Below are 19,865 nucleotides of genomic sequence, written 5' to 3' on the forward strand. Positions count from 1 at the left end.
CTATGCAAAACATTTCTATAGTGGATATATTGTGAAAGACTGTTTCCATCCTATCCTGCCCCTGCTTGTTCTATCCTCTACTTGGACCCTGTCCCTTTTCAAAAGTGTGTGTTTCTAAATACCTTCCCCCACTAACCTGACCTCCCCTCCATCATCCCCCCTACTCTCCTCTAGGACAAGATACCCAATTTAGTGTTTTCTTCATTCTCTCCCTCAGCCAAATTCAATGAGAGCAAGGCTGACTCATTGCCTTTTGTCTTCCTGTTCTTCCCCTCCATTGTAAGTTATCCCTTGTCTCTTCTATATGACAATTTACCCCATTTTCTCTCTCCCCATCTTCTCTCCTTATATTCCTCTCTCATCTCTCAATTTCACCTTATAAATATCATCCCTTCCTATTCAACTAATCCTGTGACCTCTATCTATGTATACATGTACACATATTTGTTAATATGCACATATACCCTCCCATATAGGCATATATATGTATGTATATGCATATATATGTATACATTTATATTCCCTTCAATTATCCTCATACTGAGAAAAGTTTCATAAGTGATAATTATTGTTTTTCCATGTAGGCATGTAAATAGTTCAACTTTGATAAGTTCCTTATGATTTATTTTCCCTGTTTACCTTCTCATGCTTCTCTCAATTCTTGTATTTGAATGTCAAATTTTCTATTCAAATCTGTTTTTTTCATCAAGAATGCTTCAAAGTCCTGTATTTCATTGAATGACCATATTTTCCCCTGAAACATTATACTCAGTTTTGTTGGGAAGGTGATTCTTGGCTTTAATCCTAACTTCTTTGATCTCTGGAATATCATATTCCAAGCCCTTTGATCCCTTATTGTAGAAGCTGCTAGATCCTGTTATCCTGATTGTGTTTCCACAATATTCAAATTGTTTCTTCTTGGCTGCTTGTAATATTTTCTCCTTGACCTGGGAACTCGGAACCTGGCTATAATATTCCTAGGAGTTTTCTTTTTGGGATCTTTTTCAAGAGGCAATTGGTGAATTCTTTCAATTTCTATTTTGCCCTCTGGTTCTAAAATATCAGGGCAATTTTCCTTGAGAAATTTTTGAAGGATGATTTCTGGTTTCTTTTTTTGATCATTGCTTTCAGGTAGTCCAATAATTTTAAAATTATCTCTCCTGGATCTATTTTCCAGGCCAGTGGTTTTTCCAATGAGATATTTCACATTGCCTTTTACTTTTTCATTTGTTTGGGTCTGTTTAATAGTATTTTGATTTCTCATAAAGTCATTACCTTCCATTTGCTCCAGTCTAATTCTGAAGGAATTATTCTCTTCAGTAAGCTTTTTCAATTCTTTTTCCATCTGGCAAATTTGGCTTTTTGGGCCACTTTTGCAATTTGAGTTAGTCTATTTTTTAAGGTGTTATTTTCTTCAGTCAGGTTGTTGACTCTCTTTTCATGATTTTCTTGCATCATTCTCATTTCTCTTCCCAATTTTTCCTCCACTTCTCTTACTTCATTTTCAAAATCCTTCTTGAGCTCCTCCATGTCCTATAATCAATTCATATTTTTCTTAAAAGCTTTTGGTGCACAGGGAGGCCAGGTAGCACAGAGAGTAAGAGCACCAGCTCCAGTGTCGGGATGACCTGGGGATCGAATCCCGGGCTCAGACACTTAGCACCCACCCAGAAACACCTGGCCATGTAACCTTGAGCAAGTTATTTAACCCCAATTGCTTAGGGGCGGCCAGGTGGCTCAGTGAGTAAGAGCACTGGCTCCAGTGTCGGGATGACCTGGGGATCAAATCTGGGCTCAGATACTCAGCACCACACCCAGAAATAACTGGCCATGTAACCTTGAGCAAGTTACTTAACCCTGATTGTTTAAAAAAAAAAGCTTTTGGTGCAGGGATTCTGATTTTGTTGTCTTCCTTGCATTTCATGCTTTGGTCCTTTTTGTCCCCAAAAAAGGAATCTAAAGTCGGATTGCTGTGCTTGCCTTGCTTCCTTTGCTTGCTCATATTGCCACTCAATTACTTGACCTTTGAGCTCTTTGCCACAGTATAACTCTGCTTCCAGAGGGGAGACCTTTGTCCCAAATCTCTGGGGTTTTCGCAGCTGCCAGAGCTATTAGGATGGTGCTGTCTCTATAGCCTCCACATGCTCTGGCTCACTGGTCACACACCTCAGGACCACCACCCAGAACACGATACAGACCCAGAAAGGTTAAAGCAAGAGCAATTACCCTGTGAATGGTAGCTTGGCCCCCCTACGATGTGTAGGCTGGGAGCTCTGAAGCAGCCACATGGAGGTGGCTGCATGGCTACCACACCTCCACTGCTTCTCCCTCGGGGGGCAGAGGCTGGACCACACCTTGGTCCCCCCAGAGTTCTACACTGACCTTTTACTTTTTCTTTGGCATTTATGGGTTGATATTTTTGGAAACTGCCACAGCTGCTGGTGATCCACTCTCCCAAGGTCTGTTCCATCTGCTGCCAGTCGGGGCCACTCTTGTGCTAAAACCGTAGGCTCACATGCGGGACTGGGCTCAGCTCCCAGCATGCTGCAATGGACACTTCCTGCTGGCCTGCTGGGCTGCCTTCAGTGAGAGATTTGTTTCTCTCTGTTGCTTGTAGTTTCTGTAGCTCTAAAATTAGAGTCATACTTTATAGGTATTTGAGGTGGTTATGGGGGGGAGCTCACAGAGTTTTCCTGCTTCTATACCACCATCTTGTCTCTGCCCCTGTGAGTACCATTTTTTGAAAGTTGTTTCTGAAACATGGAAAAATCTTATAATTTTCATTTGTAACCAACACCATCTTGTGTAAGGTAGAATATATGAATTTTTCATTTTCCTCCTAAATTCATACTATTGCTTTCTCTAAATTATATTTATTTCTCAAATGTAGGGAAATCAAAAAATCCTAATATTTCTTTCCCTTTTATGGGAAGACTCTTTAAATAATTAGCTTATTTATCAAAGATATGAAAATTGAGCGCATTCTTTTAGGAAATAAATTCCTAAGATAGAAATTTAGGGACTTTTATTTCATTGTGTTAAATTGGAATTGTTCCAAGAATGATAAGAATCTAACATCACTCTACTCCTTTTCTAGTAATCTAGCTTTTTTCACCAACAGATCAGAAATGGAGCAAAAGGATTTTGTTAAAATGAATTGTGGAAGTTTACTTAATATAGATATCAAACACAAATTATAACCAACTAAAATTATTCTTTTGGGATTTATACTTACAATATTATGCACTTAACATTTGTTTTCATCTCCATTCTCGGAAAATCATTTAGAAATACATGTATTATCATCATCATATTATCTCTCCAAATATGCATGCTATCAGACTACTCATTTTGATTTCAGAAGAAAACAAATGAGGTGTTTTGTGGATACAAATACAAACTCCTCTAAAATACACATATTACATTACAAACTAATTATTTCTTATTATTATACTAATTATACATAATCTCAAAGTGCAAACACAGTATGAATTATGCTTAATATAATTTATATAATTTTGAGAAAAGGAAAGTTATTATCTTTAGGCCAGTGAATATTTACAGTGAAAATTACTTTCATAATACTATTCATATATTTAACATTCATCCAGACTGTCTCTCCCCTTTGTTATGATATAAGAATAAAAAGGGCATGTGTATGTGTGTATATGTGTAATAAAATTAGAGTATCTTAAAATTAAAAGGATCCCAGAAGCTTCTGAACAAGCATCCACCTTTAAAATATTATTCCTTTATAAGGACTATGTCACTATGGAAAAACAAAAACAGCATGATGACAATGATGATACTATAACCTTCAGCCTGGGGATGCTAAAATAAAAATGGTGGTCAAGGATTTAAGATTGAGAAAATGATGAAGCAACAGATCCAGATGAACTATATTCTTTGTTGTGTCATTTTTCAGTCGTCTCTGACTCTCTGTGACCCCATTTGGTGTTTTCTTGGCAAAGATACTGGAGAGGTTTGCCATTTCCTTCTCTAGCTAATTTTACAGATAAAGAAACTGAGGCAAACAGAGTTAAGTGACTTGCTCAGGGTCACACAGCTAGTAAATGTCTGAGGCCAGATTTGCACTCAGGAAGATGAGTCTTCCAGACTCTGAACCCAGTGCTCTATCCATTGCACCATCTAACTGTTTGAAGTATATTCTAGGGTCCTGAAAGAGGACCTGCTCCAGAATGAGACAAGGGGAAGTATTTTCACATTTTTCAAAAAAGGGAAGAGAGTAGATTATGAAAACTGCAAGCTTGACTTTATTTCATGGAAGAATAAAAAAAATTCCTAACAGGATAATATGTGAACATTCATAAGGGGAAGCAGTGATCACTAAGGGACACTTGTTTCATCAAGATTAGGTCATATGACAATTTCATTTCCTTTTGGATAGAATTACTAGACCAGTGGGTCAAGAGGAATGCAATAGACACATTCCTAGATTTCATCAAACCATTTGATAAAGTTTTTCATGTGTTGTCTATGGACAACATAGTAAATGTGGTCCAGTTCAGTGTTGTCAAACTCAAACAATCAGGGGCCACTATAAAAGGATCTCTTTGTGTTGCATATTGACTTGGTTTTAAAGTGAAATGTTATCAATGTTTTATTTTTATTTATCTTTAAAAATATTTTCCAACTATATTTTAATTTGGTATGGGCCAGATAATAAAATATATTGGGTCATGTGTTTGACACCTCTAGTCTGGACCGATAATACATTATGTAAATTGAGAACCTTGTTGAATGACTGGACACAAAAAGTATTCGTCAATGCATCACTGCTATTGTGGAGAAAGGCATTTAATGTTATGCCTCAACAATCTATCCCTGACCCCGAGCGGTTTATAATTTTTATTATTGACTTGGATAAAATTATAGATGACATCATTAACTTACTGATGTGAAGTTCAGAGAGATAATGAACTTATTGGATGGAGTAAGAATGCAAGGAAATTTGTATAGACTAGAAAAATGATCTGAATCTAATGTAATCGATGCAAAAGCATATACTTTAATTTAAAAAAATCCCAAATTAACTACAAAGCACCTATGAAGGAAGACACTAATGCACCCAGAGAAAGAATTGATAAATAGAAGTCTGTATAGAATGATTTGTGTCTAATTGTAGCCATTTCTAGTGCAGGGAGGAGAGAGGGAAGAAAAAAGGGGGGGGGAAAGAAAGTTACATGATAACTTTAATATATATATTTAAAAGTTGTACAAAACAGATTTGCAGTTTCATGTATAATCGTCTTTTTTCTCTTCTGTTAAGGAAATGCTTTTTTTATTTCTTTAAATAAAATAAATAATTATAAACATCCAGAACAAAATAAATAACAATAATCTAGCCCTCAAGTACTAGACAAGGAGGGTGTGAACAAGGCAAAGTTGTGTGTAAAGAGATCTGTGAGTTTACTAAATTGTAAGCCGATTATGAATGAATAGGGTAATATGAAAGAAAGTTAAGGTAATATTATTCCCAGCTGTGCTAAAAGAAGTATCATATACCAAATGAGATTACAGTTCTTCTGTGCTCTCTGCTGATCAGACCATATCAGGAGTAGTGTGTTCAGTACTGGCTGCCAGATTTTTGAGTTGGAGCACATGCAGTGGAGGGTAAGCAGGATGGTGAGGGAACTGGAGATCATACTACAAGAGAATTAGATTAAGGAACTGGTGATATTTAGGCTAGAGGAGAAGACGCATGCTGGACAAATAGCTATCTTTATGCATCTGGAAGGCTTTTGTATAGAAAAAGGATTGAACTTATTCTTGGCAATGGACGGGAGTTCCTAACATTATGGGTGTAAAGCCTGTGGACCTTTCCTAAGAAAGTTTTATAATTTATAATTCATAAGAGACATAGGGTTACACGAAAGAAATTATACTGAAAGTTACCTATCATCTATTTATCAATCTACCTATCTATATTTGACTGTCTCCCTATTATAACTTTACATGTTCTAAGTTGAAAATTCCTGCCCTAGACAGAACTTGGAGCATTGTGTAAAATTTGCAGAGGCATGTTTTGCTTGCTTCTGACATGAGCTTCATTTTCTCATCTGTAAAATAAGGAACCAAACTATATGGCCTGAGGTCTTTCTGGTGCTAGTTATGATATTTTTCTCCCTCTCTTTGTATAAATAATTAACTTAGTGCATCCTCGTGATATTACAATATATACTCATAGGAAGAAATTATAAATTATTTCCCCACTGCTTGAATCTAGTAATGCTTGTTTTTTTAACCTCTATTTTTGCCAATGGATTTGCCAATACAAGTGAGACTTATGTCATTTCCACCACCATGATTAAGGCCCTCATAATCTTACACCTGAACAATTACAATAGTCTGTTGGTTGGTCTCTCTGCCCCAATTGTCCCTACCCCAGTCCATTCTCTGCTCAGCTTCCTAAAGTGCAAGTCTGACAATATCCCCTTCCCTACTCAAAAAACTCCAGTGGATCCAAAATAAAAAAAAAAATCTCTTTATGACATTTAAACACTTTGTAAATTGCCCCCCTTCATCTTCCCCTTACCTTTCATTGATTTTCTTAGGATTTCTCGCACATGACACTCCATCTCTCAACAGTGCAAGTTCACTGGCTTTCCCCCCATGCCTAGACTATTCTTTTATCTCTGCCTCTTGAGCCCCCTTAATTCTAATGTCTTCCCTCTGATTGTTTCGAATGTATCTCGTAGAGTTTGTTTATACATGGTTGTTTGCATGTTATCTCCCCATTAGACAGGGAATGCCTTGAAAACAGGGACTGCTTTTTGCCTTTCTATTTCCAGCACTTAGCACAGTGTTGGCACTTAATCACAGAGTTGGCACTTAATACATTTGCACCATCCTTCTCTAGAATACACTACTTATCCACTGACCTTGACATTTTATAACACCCAGAATAAAGTAACATTTCTGTCCCATTTGGCAGTTCCCTGTATTTCATTATTTGTAAGTTATTCATATTGGGAAGGAAAGATGAAGGAAAAGCAGTGCTTCCTGAAGAAAAGTCAGCTTGTAAAGTAGCAGGTCAAAACTAATTACAGTAATTGTAACACCCACTTTGAAAATGATTTTTGTAAATGTAAAAAGTGATGGTTCAAATGTCTGTATTGCTTACATTTCTAATAGGTAATATACTATAATTAACAAATTTTCTTATTCCAGTACCAACACCTGGACAAATTAAAAGCTAATACTTAGTTTCTAAAGCAATAAAAATAATCAATATTAAAAGTTTATTCATAGGATAATGCTTAAGGATACTACCGTTAAACTCAATCCCACCAAATCTAAGAATCCTTAATAAAAGTAGTTGAGTTTGGAAAATGCAGAATGAGATTATCTGAATTATAAAATGGTATCATGCTGCATTTAACATGAGCCAAAAATAAATTAATCCATCACACATGAGTTTCAAGGGCTTTAACACACTAGTACATCATCAGTCTGTACTTGCCTAATGTCTCCTGTGAATGTGACATACTGCTATGTACCCTATTGCCAAGTTACAATAATTCTTTTTAAAGAACCTTTAAAAATGGATAACAGGAGGAATACTTCAGATGGAAACACTGTCAATGCAGAAATGAGAAGCTTCTTACTTTAGAATAAAAACTTGATATTATTAAACAGCAAGTAACTCTAAAAGAGGACAAGATGTTGGAATGCCTGAATCTGTGGCACCAAATATTATGTAACATGCAGGAGAAACAAAAGAATAAAAGTCAATTTGCATTATCCTTTTTTTTGGTTTGCAAATAATTACGAGGAACAGAAGTGTTGCTATGATTGAAATATCTTTTAGCTGTATGAAGACTGCAATAAAAAAGCACATTCTTCTGATCACAGCCATCATTCAAATTTTTTTAAAATTATTTAAAGCAGTGAAAGAAAATGGAAATGAAATGGACACTAAAGTAACTTTTATTGAAAATTTTGGTTGGTAAGTCACTTTAAAAATTGAGTTCCATTGCCAACTATTAAAATTACTGGAGAGGTAATCAATGTAGATGAGTACATGACAGTACCTTCATATTTGGAAGAAAATAATCAAAGATGGATACTAAAAATGTTGATGAAATGAGATTATTCTGGAAAAGGATACTTTCCAAAATATACATCTCCAGAAGAGAAAAAAACAACCCAACTTGGATTTAAAGTGTCTAAGGATGATCTGATACTTATATTGGGAAGTAATACAGAAAGAAATGTTAAATGACAACCAAAGCTTGTTTATCAGTCTGGAAATCCTCCTGCTCTGAGAAGCTGCAACCACTGATTGTTTCTAGTTCTTTGGCAACCAGATCAGAAAGCCTGAGTGTTTAAACTGCTGCTGAATACTGGTTTTCAAGTTATTTTAGCCCAGATGTTGAAAAATACTGGATAGATCACAACATTGAATTACTAATTTTAGATAATGTCTCAGGTAATACAATTATACTTGATTCATTGTGTGAAGATGTAAAAGTGTTTAAGAAACTAACAGTGATGCTAAAAGAGCAGATAACGTGCAAAAAAGGAGTTCACTCTCAATCTGGATTGTTTTTTGAGCTGCAAAAGTCATGAAGTCAAAAATTATGGATGCTGATCCTGTTGACTGAGGAAGGCAAATTTCACCAAGACGTGCATAAAGTTCTCTGCACCTGCCAGCATATGAAGATTTGAAGAGAAGACAGTTCAGTATACACTGCTGAAATATCTTAGACACCAATAATGATATTTTTGTCATATCAATGTAGCCTTGTCTTCAGGAATATATTAGATAACATTAATGTTTTAAAAATTTGCTTTCAATAAGTACTTTATTACTTTGTAGTAAATCTGAATTAGAAACACATTTTTATTACCCTTTGTTATATTAATAAAGAAGTTATTTTAAAAATTGATTTCATATTTCCATTGGATTGGAATTACCACTATTTTACATACAATTATACCTTTGGATACTGCAAATTCAAATACTCTGACCACTTAATGGTCATTATTCACACTAATTAAACCTTGTATTCTAAAACAGTTTGCAAAGGAATATATAAACATGTTCAATATTTCACATTAAGAAAGTTCAATAAAAAATGAACATAAAAATTCAACTCTAAATTATTAGGCATCATCTTGTAAGCTACAGACATCTCACTACCTTCAAATTTGAGGAAATCTTATTTTTTCAGACACATTCATGCCATATATAAGCATGTATATATGAACATATATACATATAAATGCATATATATAAATCCCATATATACAGTATATACAATATCTGTCTATTTATCTATCTCTTTTAAAGAATGGGTCTCCAAATCTTTCTCTTTTAGAGAATGGGTCTCCAAATCTCTGTCTCCATCCATCCATCCATCCATCCATCCATCCATCCATCCATCCATCCATCCATCCATCCATCCATCTCTTTTAGAGAATGGTTCTCCAAATCTTACTCAGTCTGGAAATGGAGGAAGATACTCACAGGCTTGATTTCACCACTGATCAGTTTTTTACATAGGCCAGTTTGCTCCTCTGATAACCTTGTGACTTCCACTGTTTCTTGGGGTTCATGATATTGATTCTGAATCTAGTGCATGACCAACTACATATAAGAACTCGAGAGCTTCAGATTCATCTGTCTAAGCCTCTCCAAAAGCTGGGATTACAAGAATGTGCCACCATGCCTGGGCACATTTATGCTGGTGTTAACTTTTTAGAAAATCCGAATAATTAAAGCATAAAAGGTTGATATGTAAGCAACGCTTTTAAAAAAAATTTAGGATTATTTAAGGAATACATTTACAAGGCAATGCAGTCCCATTACAGCTCTAGGATTATTTAAAAATCTTTCAATCACTGATTATAGCATATAATAAACAAAACACATAATTGTGGAAAGCCAGTTTTTATTATTTTGATGAAATTTGATTCTTAATTTGCTGAAGTTTAACTGATTTTAAAAATGTTGACTATAATTTATGCTTCATTATATTAAATCCCAAAAAACTTAAATTGCACATTAAACATCACGTCAACTTCAAATTGCCAATAACCTTCAAGGAGTAAGCATTTTAGGGCTTTCTAGAGAATTCCATTTAGGTTCCCTTCCATGTATCAAACCTCTTTCAATTATGGTATTTAAAAATTCCTTTCTTCAAAGACTACCTATCTTATTGAGGCATCATGACAAATTTCCTGCAGCTTCTTTGTTCTTTGGTCTTTGTTTTGTGAACAAAAAAATCCTTATTTTATTTTCCTAAAAGAACATGGTGAAATCAAATTTCTTAAAGCTGGAAGTTAACATTTCCTGAAACAAAGTTAAAAGTGACCAATTTAGCAGAAAGGTGCATTAAAGATGGAAAAGATTCTTCAGGACAATGGGAAACTTGCTAAATAATAAATCCTATGTATACATTATTGTCAGTGAACTACTTTTCATTGGTTGCATCCAAACCATGCTCTCACGATACACATTTTTTTGGTACTATGTTTTATTATTTTTTTTTTATAAAACATCTTTATGTTCACATTTTAAAATTACAACTGAAATACCCATTTTAAACTAAATCCCATTTGCCTTTTTGACTTAGTGCAAAGATATCTTTAGAAAGGTTTCTGTCAAAATAACCAAGCACAATATAATACTGCTCATGATAAAAAAAAAAAATATCTTGATGGCATTAACTTTAGTTCCAAATGGCAAAAACAATAATTCTATTATATCCCTCCCCACTTTGCTACTAAAAAAAAAAAAAGAGGATGGCAGCAGACTAGACCGACACGTGAGTTGAGTCTGCTCCTCCTTAGTCCCTGGATGGCATAAAGAAGGCACAACGTGAACAATGGTAAAGTCAGTAAACAAAATTTTACTGGAACATTTCATAACACAGAGAAATTCTGTCTGAAGTGTAAAGCTACTGTCTTACACAAGATGGAGACACCCATTTCCAAGACTAATATGGATACAATAAATATGGAGTTTTACATACCAATCTGTACACAGAAATTTTCCCCTACAACCATAAAAATTTACATTTAACAGTGCAACATATAATTTAATCATTTCATTTGACATAAGATGTTTTACTTACTAAACACAAGCAGCTACCTGGTTTTCATATACATATATAATATGTATTTTATATATATATATATATATAGATAGATTTTTTTCAACAATCTGTACAAGTTTCTAAACATAAAACTCCAAAAAGGCACAATTGTCTATACAACATGTACAAAAATGGTTGGAGCTGACAAGAAACAACAATTATTGGTCAAAATTTCATGATTGCACAAAGATGAATAATTAATTTGTGTCAGAAAAAATGTGCTTTAAGGAAAGGTAGGTTTGCAAAGAAACCTTTAAGTGTTATAAAAAAAAATCTAGGTTGCTATTACAAGCCTGTCCTCATCATCATCGCTACTGACATCACTAAACTGCACTGTATTCTGCCTGCGGGGCAGGCTGGGGGGCCTGTGCACCTGCCTCTCTGGAGAGCTGGCCCCATGGCCTGGCGACATTGCTGCCCCCTCAACCTGCATGCTCAGGAGGGGCTCTGAGCTGCAGCCCTGTCTGCCCTGCTGAGAAGTGGTTTCATGCTTTGACGTCCCATGATTCACCAAGTCAGTTGTTTCAGTGTCAGTTTTACCTGTGCCATCAAGCTTTCCATGTTCTCTTGCAAGAGTGGGCTCATTTGAGTCTTTTCCAATGTACCGACGGGCTTTAGGTGACCCCTGAGGAGATAGAGCAGCGGCAATCTGATTGAGATCCACCGCAAGAGTCTGTTCTGGTTGAGTTTCACACGCTTTGTTTTGGGAAGCTGGTGTTTCAGGAACTCCCTGTCCATCTATAGTTACTGGACTAACTGAAGGAATTAAGGTAGGCAGTGCTATGTTCAATATTTGTAGGCCTGGAATGTGTGTCTGAGGGCTAGGGTTGCTTTGGGCCAAAGGGTTTGCAGTCATTACTTGAAGACCTACAGCATTTAGTGCGAGTCCTGAAGGACGTACGTGGGGGGTGATATTTGTGTTGGCTAGGCCTAAAATATTTACAGTTTCCATGCTTAATGGTGGAAGAGTTTGCAAGCTCGGTGCACTCAGATTTTGAAGGCCTGGGACACCAATCTGGCCAATAGGAATACATGGCATGACACTGTTTAATTCAGCAACCCCAGTTGGATTTGTAGTGCCAGAAACTTCTGTGGCTGGATCCCCAGAAGGACCTGTAGTTCTGTGAATCACCCCGACAGCTGGAATAGTAAGCTGCATGGGACCAGCTTGAATTGGTACAAATGTAGAGTATGCAGTAAGGCCAGCAGGAACCACATGGATTCCTCCGACTGGAATCATGCTAAAGGGTGTCCTGGTTTGCTGCTGTGAATGCAAAGGAAGATGGCTAAACAAATGAGTCTGAGGAGGCATCAATTCTGTAATATGCTGCAGAGGTATTTGCTGTTTCTGTTCTTGGATCTTAGGATAAGGTGAAGCCACTGATGGGACCACCATTGCTGTCTGGGTGCCATGGTCTGCTGCTGGAGAAGGAAGTTGCAGAGAGGGTACATTCTAAGGGAAAAAAAAGAGAAAAAGAGAGATGGAGAAATAAAACTTCACCTTTTTGTACTATTTTGTGTGGCAATGAACTCAAATTTTCCAAAATGACAATGTGGATTCTATTATTTTCTGGTAACAAATTAACAAAGAGTTAATTTGGTGAATTGCAATGAAATTTTTCATTGAAAAATTTTAAAGGATTTATTGTTACAAGGATATAACTAGTCACAAGAGACTTCAAGAAAATATAAACTTTGGGGATAGATCATAAAATCATAGAAAGAGTCTCAGAGTGAGGGGCAATCTGGTCCCATCTCCAAGATTATAGATCTATTCATAGATTTAGAGTTACAAGAGACCTTAGAGGTAATTTAAATCTACCTTCTCAATTTTACAGGTGAGTAAACTGAGGCCCAAATAGTTGAGGTGACCTGCACAAGTCAAACAAGTACAAAGTAGCAAAGTCAAGATCTGAATTCAGGTCCCCTGACTATCTATACATGGCTTTTCCCATTATGTCTTATTGTTTCTCAACGGTTTTCTGGTCAAGACTCTCTTGAGTATAACTGAAGGACATACTAGTTGGGTTAAAAGATCTCTGGAGAATCAAATTCTGAAAGAACAATTCCTTTTATTCAGTGTTATCTTAACATAAGCTAAAATATGTTTCAAGTTCAAATTTTCAATAAGTCTAACTATGGTACTTATATATTCCAAAGATAGGCAGGGTCCCCTTCAGTGATAATAGTATATCAGATGCTTCATAGGGAAAATCACTATATGATAACTTTAAAGTGGGCTAATCATGAGTTATGGAACATCATGTGACCTAGAATCACAGAATTTCAGAACAGAAAGTAATCTCAAAAGCCATTTGGTCCAAACCACATTTATGCAGAACCCTTCCCATGGGCTTATCTTTCTCCATTTATCTTTATTCTAAAAATACTGATCCTCGTTTTCTTCTTTCTTTGCCTTTTTTTAGGGGGGAAGGAAGGGCAATTGGGGTTAAGTGACTTGCCCAAAGTCACACAGCTAGTAAGTGTTAAATGTCTGAGGCTGGATTTGAACTCATGTCCTCTTGACTCCAGGGTCAATGCTCTATTCACTGAGCCACCCAGCTGCCCTGTGTTTTCTTCTCTTTTAGCATGTAACCTCCTTGTGAGGAGGGACTGCTTATTCTCTGTATTTGGATCCCTAGCACCAGGAAGAGTTCCTTGTGTGGTAGGATTTAATAAATGCTTGTTGACTGAGATTAGTCAGATATAGGAAGGAAAAGAGGCTGAGAATGGAGGCTAGAGAGCAAATCCAAGGTGGGCTAGAATTCATTAAGTGTAAGAGTGTGTGATAAGATTTCCTAGGCAAAGACTAGCAATATTGGCTAAGACTGTCAATGCTAGGCAGTAGTTTTTACACTATTGGATGGACAGTGTGGAACTATGAAGCATTTGTTTTTTTTGCTAATAGAGTGACATGAAGAAGCACCAAGTTACTAAGATTATTCAGACAGAAATACGATAATGGACTGGAGAAGAGAAAGACAAAGCAGGAAAACTAGGTGATTCCCATTGCTTAAATGATCAAAGATGAGGGCCTGAATAAGAAAGGTTGTAGGCAGGGACTGAGGAGGGGATGGATTAAAGAGATAGTGCAGTGATCTAGGAGGCAGCAAAGGGAAGAGATGGTATATGGAATGTGAAATCAGGAAGAAAACATGAAACTGGAATTAGTTTTTTGTTTCAGTTTCCTCATCTGTAAAAGGAGGATAATAATGACACCTACCTCAGTTGTGAGGATAAAATATTTGCAAAGCTTTTTGTAAATCTTAAAACTCTATATAAATGCTAGTTGTTTTTTTTTGCTTTTTGGAGGGGGGAAAGTAGGGCAATTGGGGTTAAGAGACTTGCCCAAGCTCACACGGCCAGTTTTTGTGTTAAGTGTCTAAGGTCAGATTTGAACTCAGGTCCTCCTGACTCCAGGGCCAGTGCTCTATTCACTGCGCCACCTAGCCACCCCAATGCTAGTTGTTTTTGTTGTTATCATTGTTAGTGTTTTGATATTCGCAGGCATTTGGAAATACAGGACTGGTGCTCTAGGGAGACAGAGATTAGAGTCATCTGCCCAGAGATGAAAAAGGATATCAATGGAATAAAAGAGATCTTCAAGGGAGAGAATGTAAATTAAACTAAGACAAGATTAGAATTCTAGAGGGCAAATTTAAGGGGTGGGAGGGGCTTGAGAAACTAGCAAAGGGGAGTTTCCAAGTCTTCATGTCAATCATTATCATCCATAACTCACATTAACACTTCCAAGATATATATATTTTTTAAAACACTATATACTAAGTAGTGCAAGTAACAATAACTCTGTTCTACAAGACAGGACACGGGCTCCCAGAGGCTGCAGAAGCGAGATGCCAAGAGGCACACAGCTGGTGCCAGTCTTTGTTTTGTTGTGTTTTTTTTGCTACAATGCAACATATATAAAGTCAAAGAAAAATAATAATAACAAACTAATATAATTTCTGAGGAACTGTTTGGTATTTGTTTAGATACAAGAATAAAGAAAATAAAGGATGTGAAACATGATTAAAATAGATGAGAAAAAGGAGGGAACAAATAAAATCAATAATCTGCATCTACCTATAATAAATGCTCTCACTGAAGCTACACAATAGATCCAATATTACCATTGTAATACACTTGGATATCATATTAATTATTTTGAGGCCCTTGCTCCTCTTAAGATTATATATATATTTTATAAGCAATTGGGGTTAAGTAACTTTGCTCAAGGTTACACGGCCAGTTATTTCTGGGTGTGGTGCTAAGTATCTGAGCCCAGATTTGATCCCCAGGTCATCCCAACATTGGGGCCGGTGCTCTTACTTGCTGTGCCACCTGGCTGCCCCTAAGCAATTGGGGTTAAGTAACTTTGCTCAAAGTTACACGGTCAGGTGTTTCTGGGTGGGTGCTAAGTGTCTGAGCCCGGGTTCGATCCCCAGGTCACCCCGACTCTGGGGCCGGTGCTCTTACTCACCGTGCTACCTGGCCGCCCCCTTAAGATATATTTTAAAAACTCAATATGTAAGTAAAAAACAAAAAAACAATCTATTTACCTGTATTCCACTGGTAGGCTGTCCTATTGTAAAACTTCCTGCCACTTCTTCTGCATCAGGATAGTCTATAGACATTTGATGGCACGGTGACCTGGGAGCGCCTTCGGGGGACTGGGCTACGTCTCCACTAGTTAGCTTCTCTGGTGTAGTCTCATCTTTTGTACTGTGCTGCCTCATTATAATTGGGGGACCTGAGCTCCTACCATCTGACTGTACTGAGCTAAGTACCGTCATCTTTGTGAGTAGGGCTTTAGGCAGAGCATCCATAGGATCTGAGTGTACCCCAGAAAAACACTCTGACATTCTACTTTCCTCATCAGCACTTAGAGACTCCTGAAGACCACTTCTGGATGGATGGTGCTGAGGGCTGGCTGTAACTGAAGGTGCTGCAGATAGGACTGATTCACTCTGGCTGTCTTCATCATCTTCTTCATTCTCATTGTCATCGTCATCGGGGCCATCAGAATCTTCAATCTCACATCCTGACTGCTCATAACCAAACCTTTGTTTTTCACCTGTTAAAAAAAGGACCCAAAGTTGATATCCTGTAAAAGTGCTTTGAGAATAGACTGTCAATAACTAATCAACATTTGCACACATGTTGTGTGTTTCCTTTCTGTAGACATTTGAATGTAGGCCCCAATGCATCATACTTGAGGACAAAAGACACATGCATGAAACAACTGGAGAATAACTGTATGGAACTAAATACATTCAGAATTCAGAAGAGAGATCAGTGTAGGCTAATTTAATCAAGGATAACTGCAAAATTAGTAGCCAGAGACCTCTCCCAAAGCACAGCATTTATATAAATTCATATACAATTTTTTTTCTGCAAAAAGAAGAACCTGCAAAGGTTACATGAAGTCTGTCTTATCATAAGCTGCTTGAGGACAGAGATTACATTAATTTTTTATGTGGCATCTCCAGAGCCTAACACAAACTCATACACAGAGAGAATGCGCTGAAGGAAAGTTTGTTGAACTGATGTGACTTTCTTTTAAGGTCATAACGACTAAGAGTTTTTAAAACAGTGCAACTTTCTACCCACAATAAGCATATGTATGCTAAGCCCTTTGACAGTAAAATATTAGAATACAGGCAAACAAGTCAGTTTGTTTCAGTTTTTAATGGTGGAATGCTATGGAACATGTATTTAAAAGGGGGAGGGAGGTAAAAGGAAAGCATTTAAGAAACAAGCAAAAAGTATTTTTCCTTTGATGACTAAATTGCCTGAAAATCATTACACTTTTGTTCAATATGTCCTTTACATTATAAAGTACTGGATCCAAGGCTACCACTTGGATTTTTACCATCTTTTTATTTTAAGTGTTGTAACTAACACCTATGCTACAAGATTCAGTCAAATATTTACTGAAGGCCTGCTTTGTACCCAGCTATAGCACTTTTTAAAAAAACCAAACAAAAACCAACAACCCTCTGATAAGCAGTGAAAGCAATTCAGAAATGAACAGAAATTCAGTATTCAGCTTCAGAAGCATTCAAGGAATTGTGATCACTCATATTGTGCCATTCTTAGTGTTCTTTCAACAAATCCTCTATAGAAGAGCCACAGTAAAACCAAAATAAATATTTCCTACAAGATTAAAAACATCAAAGTGGATGGAAATTCTCACTTTATGATTTAAGACTGGCATTATGAATATATGGTTAATATATGTTACATAATTTCAGGGTCAATGGAAAGACCTTGTCCCCCTTCCCCCATCACCTCTTCCAACTTCTGGATGGATAATGCAAATTTGGCAAGTAAGAGATTTTATAACTCTAGTTTTTTCCTTTCACTGTTAGTTAAAAATGAAAATAGCAAGGGGAGAGAACCATCCATTGAAACTTGTTTAGTGTGAATGAGCTTTAGTAAATTCTTTCTTTTTTTGTTGTTGCTTTTTGGAGGGCAGTTGGGGTTAAGTTACTTGCCCAAGGTCACATGGCTAGTTTTTGTGTTAAGTGTCTGAGGCCGAATTTGAACTCAGGTCCTCCTGACTCCAAGGCTGGTGCTCTATTCACTGTGCCACTGAGCTGCCCCCAGTAGATTCTTTCAAAGACAAAATAAAGTGGTATTGGAAGCTTGGGGGGAAGGGGGGAAGAAATTACAAGGACAGAAGCTAGGAAAATAAAACCTTAAAGACACATTTATGTTGGTATAGCTATCTCTTGTTCTACTTCAACACTCATCACCAAGGCATCCAGAACTATTTACTGCACCTCACTCCATCCATTCATGAGAATCTATTCAGGACCCTTCTTATTCCAATCTCCACATTTCTTATCACTTAAGCCTCCTCTTCCTAGTCACTATTTTTAAAGAAAGTTTTACTGATGTGTTTTGTTTTTACATTACAAACCTATCCTGATTACCACTACTCCAGAAGGGCTCTCATTTAACAAAGTAAAACAAGACAGTGACTTCAACTGAAAATGTGTACAACATCCCAAATTTCTAGCATTTCTTTATTCTTTTAATGAAATCTATTTTCTGTCCTTCTGGCCCACAAACTCCATTGAAAAGAAGAAAAATTAATTCCTTGAAACATGCACACATATGTATGTATGAATGCATATATAGTAAAGCAAAACAAATTTCCTTGCTGGCAATATACAAAAATATGTTTCATTCTGCCCCCTAAGATCTACCACCTTTGTCAGGAGGTTGACAGTATGTTTCATCATTGGTCCTCTGCAACCATTGGTAATCATCATAGTTCTTACAGTTTTCAAATCTCTTTGTCCTTACAGTGTTAATACTGTTTTCCAGGTTCTGCTCATTTCATTCTTCATCAAAATTATTAATATTTACAATATTATTTAAATATTATTAATGGTATAGGATAAATTGTTCTTTTGGCTCTGCTTATTTTTACTCTACACCAATTCATAAAAATCTTTCTCTAAGAAATCATCTATTTCCTCATTTCTTACAGTACAATAGTGTTTCATCGTATTCATATAACCATAATTTATTCAGCCATTTATCATCTGATCATCCCTTTAGTTCAGTTTTGTTTTGCTTCTGCTATCACAAAAAGAACTACTATAAATATTTTTTACCATGTTGGAACTTTTCCTATTCCTTTTATTTCTTTTGGGCATAGGCCTAGCAATGGTATACCTGGATCAAAGGGCACACACTGTAACTTTTTGTGTTTAATTATATATTTCTTTCCAGAATAGTTGTACCCATTCATAGACCCACCAATAGAACATCAATTTGCCTAGTTTTTCCACAGCCCCTACAACAATTATAATTTCCCTTTCCTATCATCTTTGCCAATCTGCTGGGTGTGAACTGGAATCACAGAATTGCATTAATTTGCAAATCTTTAATTACTCATGATTTGGAGCATTTTTTTTTTAACATGGCTATACATAGCCTGGATCTTTTCCCTTGAGAACTGCCTGTTCATATCAGCTCTATCAATTGGGGAATGGCTTTTATTCTTTTTTTTTTTTTTAAAGCATTCAGGATTAAGTAGCTTGCTCAAGGTTACACAGCCAGTTATTTTGTGTGGGTGTTACGTATCTGAGCCCAGAACCGATCCCAGGTCTCCTGACTCTGGGGCCGGCGCTCTTACTCACTGCGCTACCTGGCCACCCCATTGGCTTTTATTCTTACAATTTTGAATCAATTCCTTATATATCTTAGAAATGAGACCTTTATTAGAGAAACTTGCTATGGAGACTCTTTGCCCAGTTAATTATTTCCCTTTCAATTTTAGCTTTATTAGTTGTGTTTCTGCGAAAATTTTAAAATCTTATTCAATCAAAATTATCCCCTTTCTTTTCTGTGAGCTTCCCTGTCTATCCCTTGTTAAGTCGCAAACTTTTCTCCTATCCATTGATCTGATAGGTCATTCCCCCCCATGTTTCTCTAATTTCTTTATGATGTAACCTTTCCATTTGGCACTTATCTTGGAAAAAAGCATGAAGTACTGGTCATAGTCTAATCTCTTCCACATAATTTTTCCAGTTTTCATCATATAGTTAGTTCTTATTCCAGTAGCTTGGGTCTTGGTGTTTATCGAACTAAGGTACTAGCTATATTTGCTTCTATATGTTGCATATCTAATTTGTTCCACTGATTGATTTATTTTTTAAACCAGTATCAAATTATTTTGAGAACTTCTGTACTGTAGTATAGTTTGAGATCTGGCACTGTAAGGCC

At 36.5% G+C, this 19,865-nt stretch overlaps 1 protein-coding gene across 2 annotated transcripts in view; it reads right to left on the reverse strand.

The window, feature by feature from the left end:
* Nucleotides 1–10,861: 10,861 nt before the first annotated feature.
* Nucleotides 10,862–19,865, reverse strand: part of HIVEP1 (HIVEP zinc finger 1) — a 179,376-nt gene continuing 170,372 nt past the window's right edge. For both annotated transcript variants that reach the window (XM_069101353.1, XM_069101354.1), the window contains exons 8-9: nucleotides 15,683–16,197; nucleotides 10,862–12,576 (exon numbers count right to left, since the gene is read on the reverse strand). In XM_069101353.1, coding sequence (XP_068957454.1) covers nucleotides 11,398–12,576; nucleotides 15,683–16,197 — 1,694 coding nt within the window. In that variant the 3' untranslated portion in view covers nucleotides 10,862–11,397. The remainder of the gene's footprint in view (nucleotides 12,577–15,682; nucleotides 16,198–19,865) is intronic.

The sequence above is a fragment of the Petaurus breviceps genome, unplaced genomic scaffold (assembly GCF_028583685.1).
Source record: "Petaurus breviceps papuanus isolate PSGF00001 unplaced genomic scaffold, PetGlider_PUasm1.0 458, whole genome shotgun sequence".
In the NCBI taxonomy this organism is placed as follows: Eukaryota; Metazoa; Chordata; class Mammalia; order Diprotodontia; family Petauridae; genus Petaurus; species Petaurus breviceps.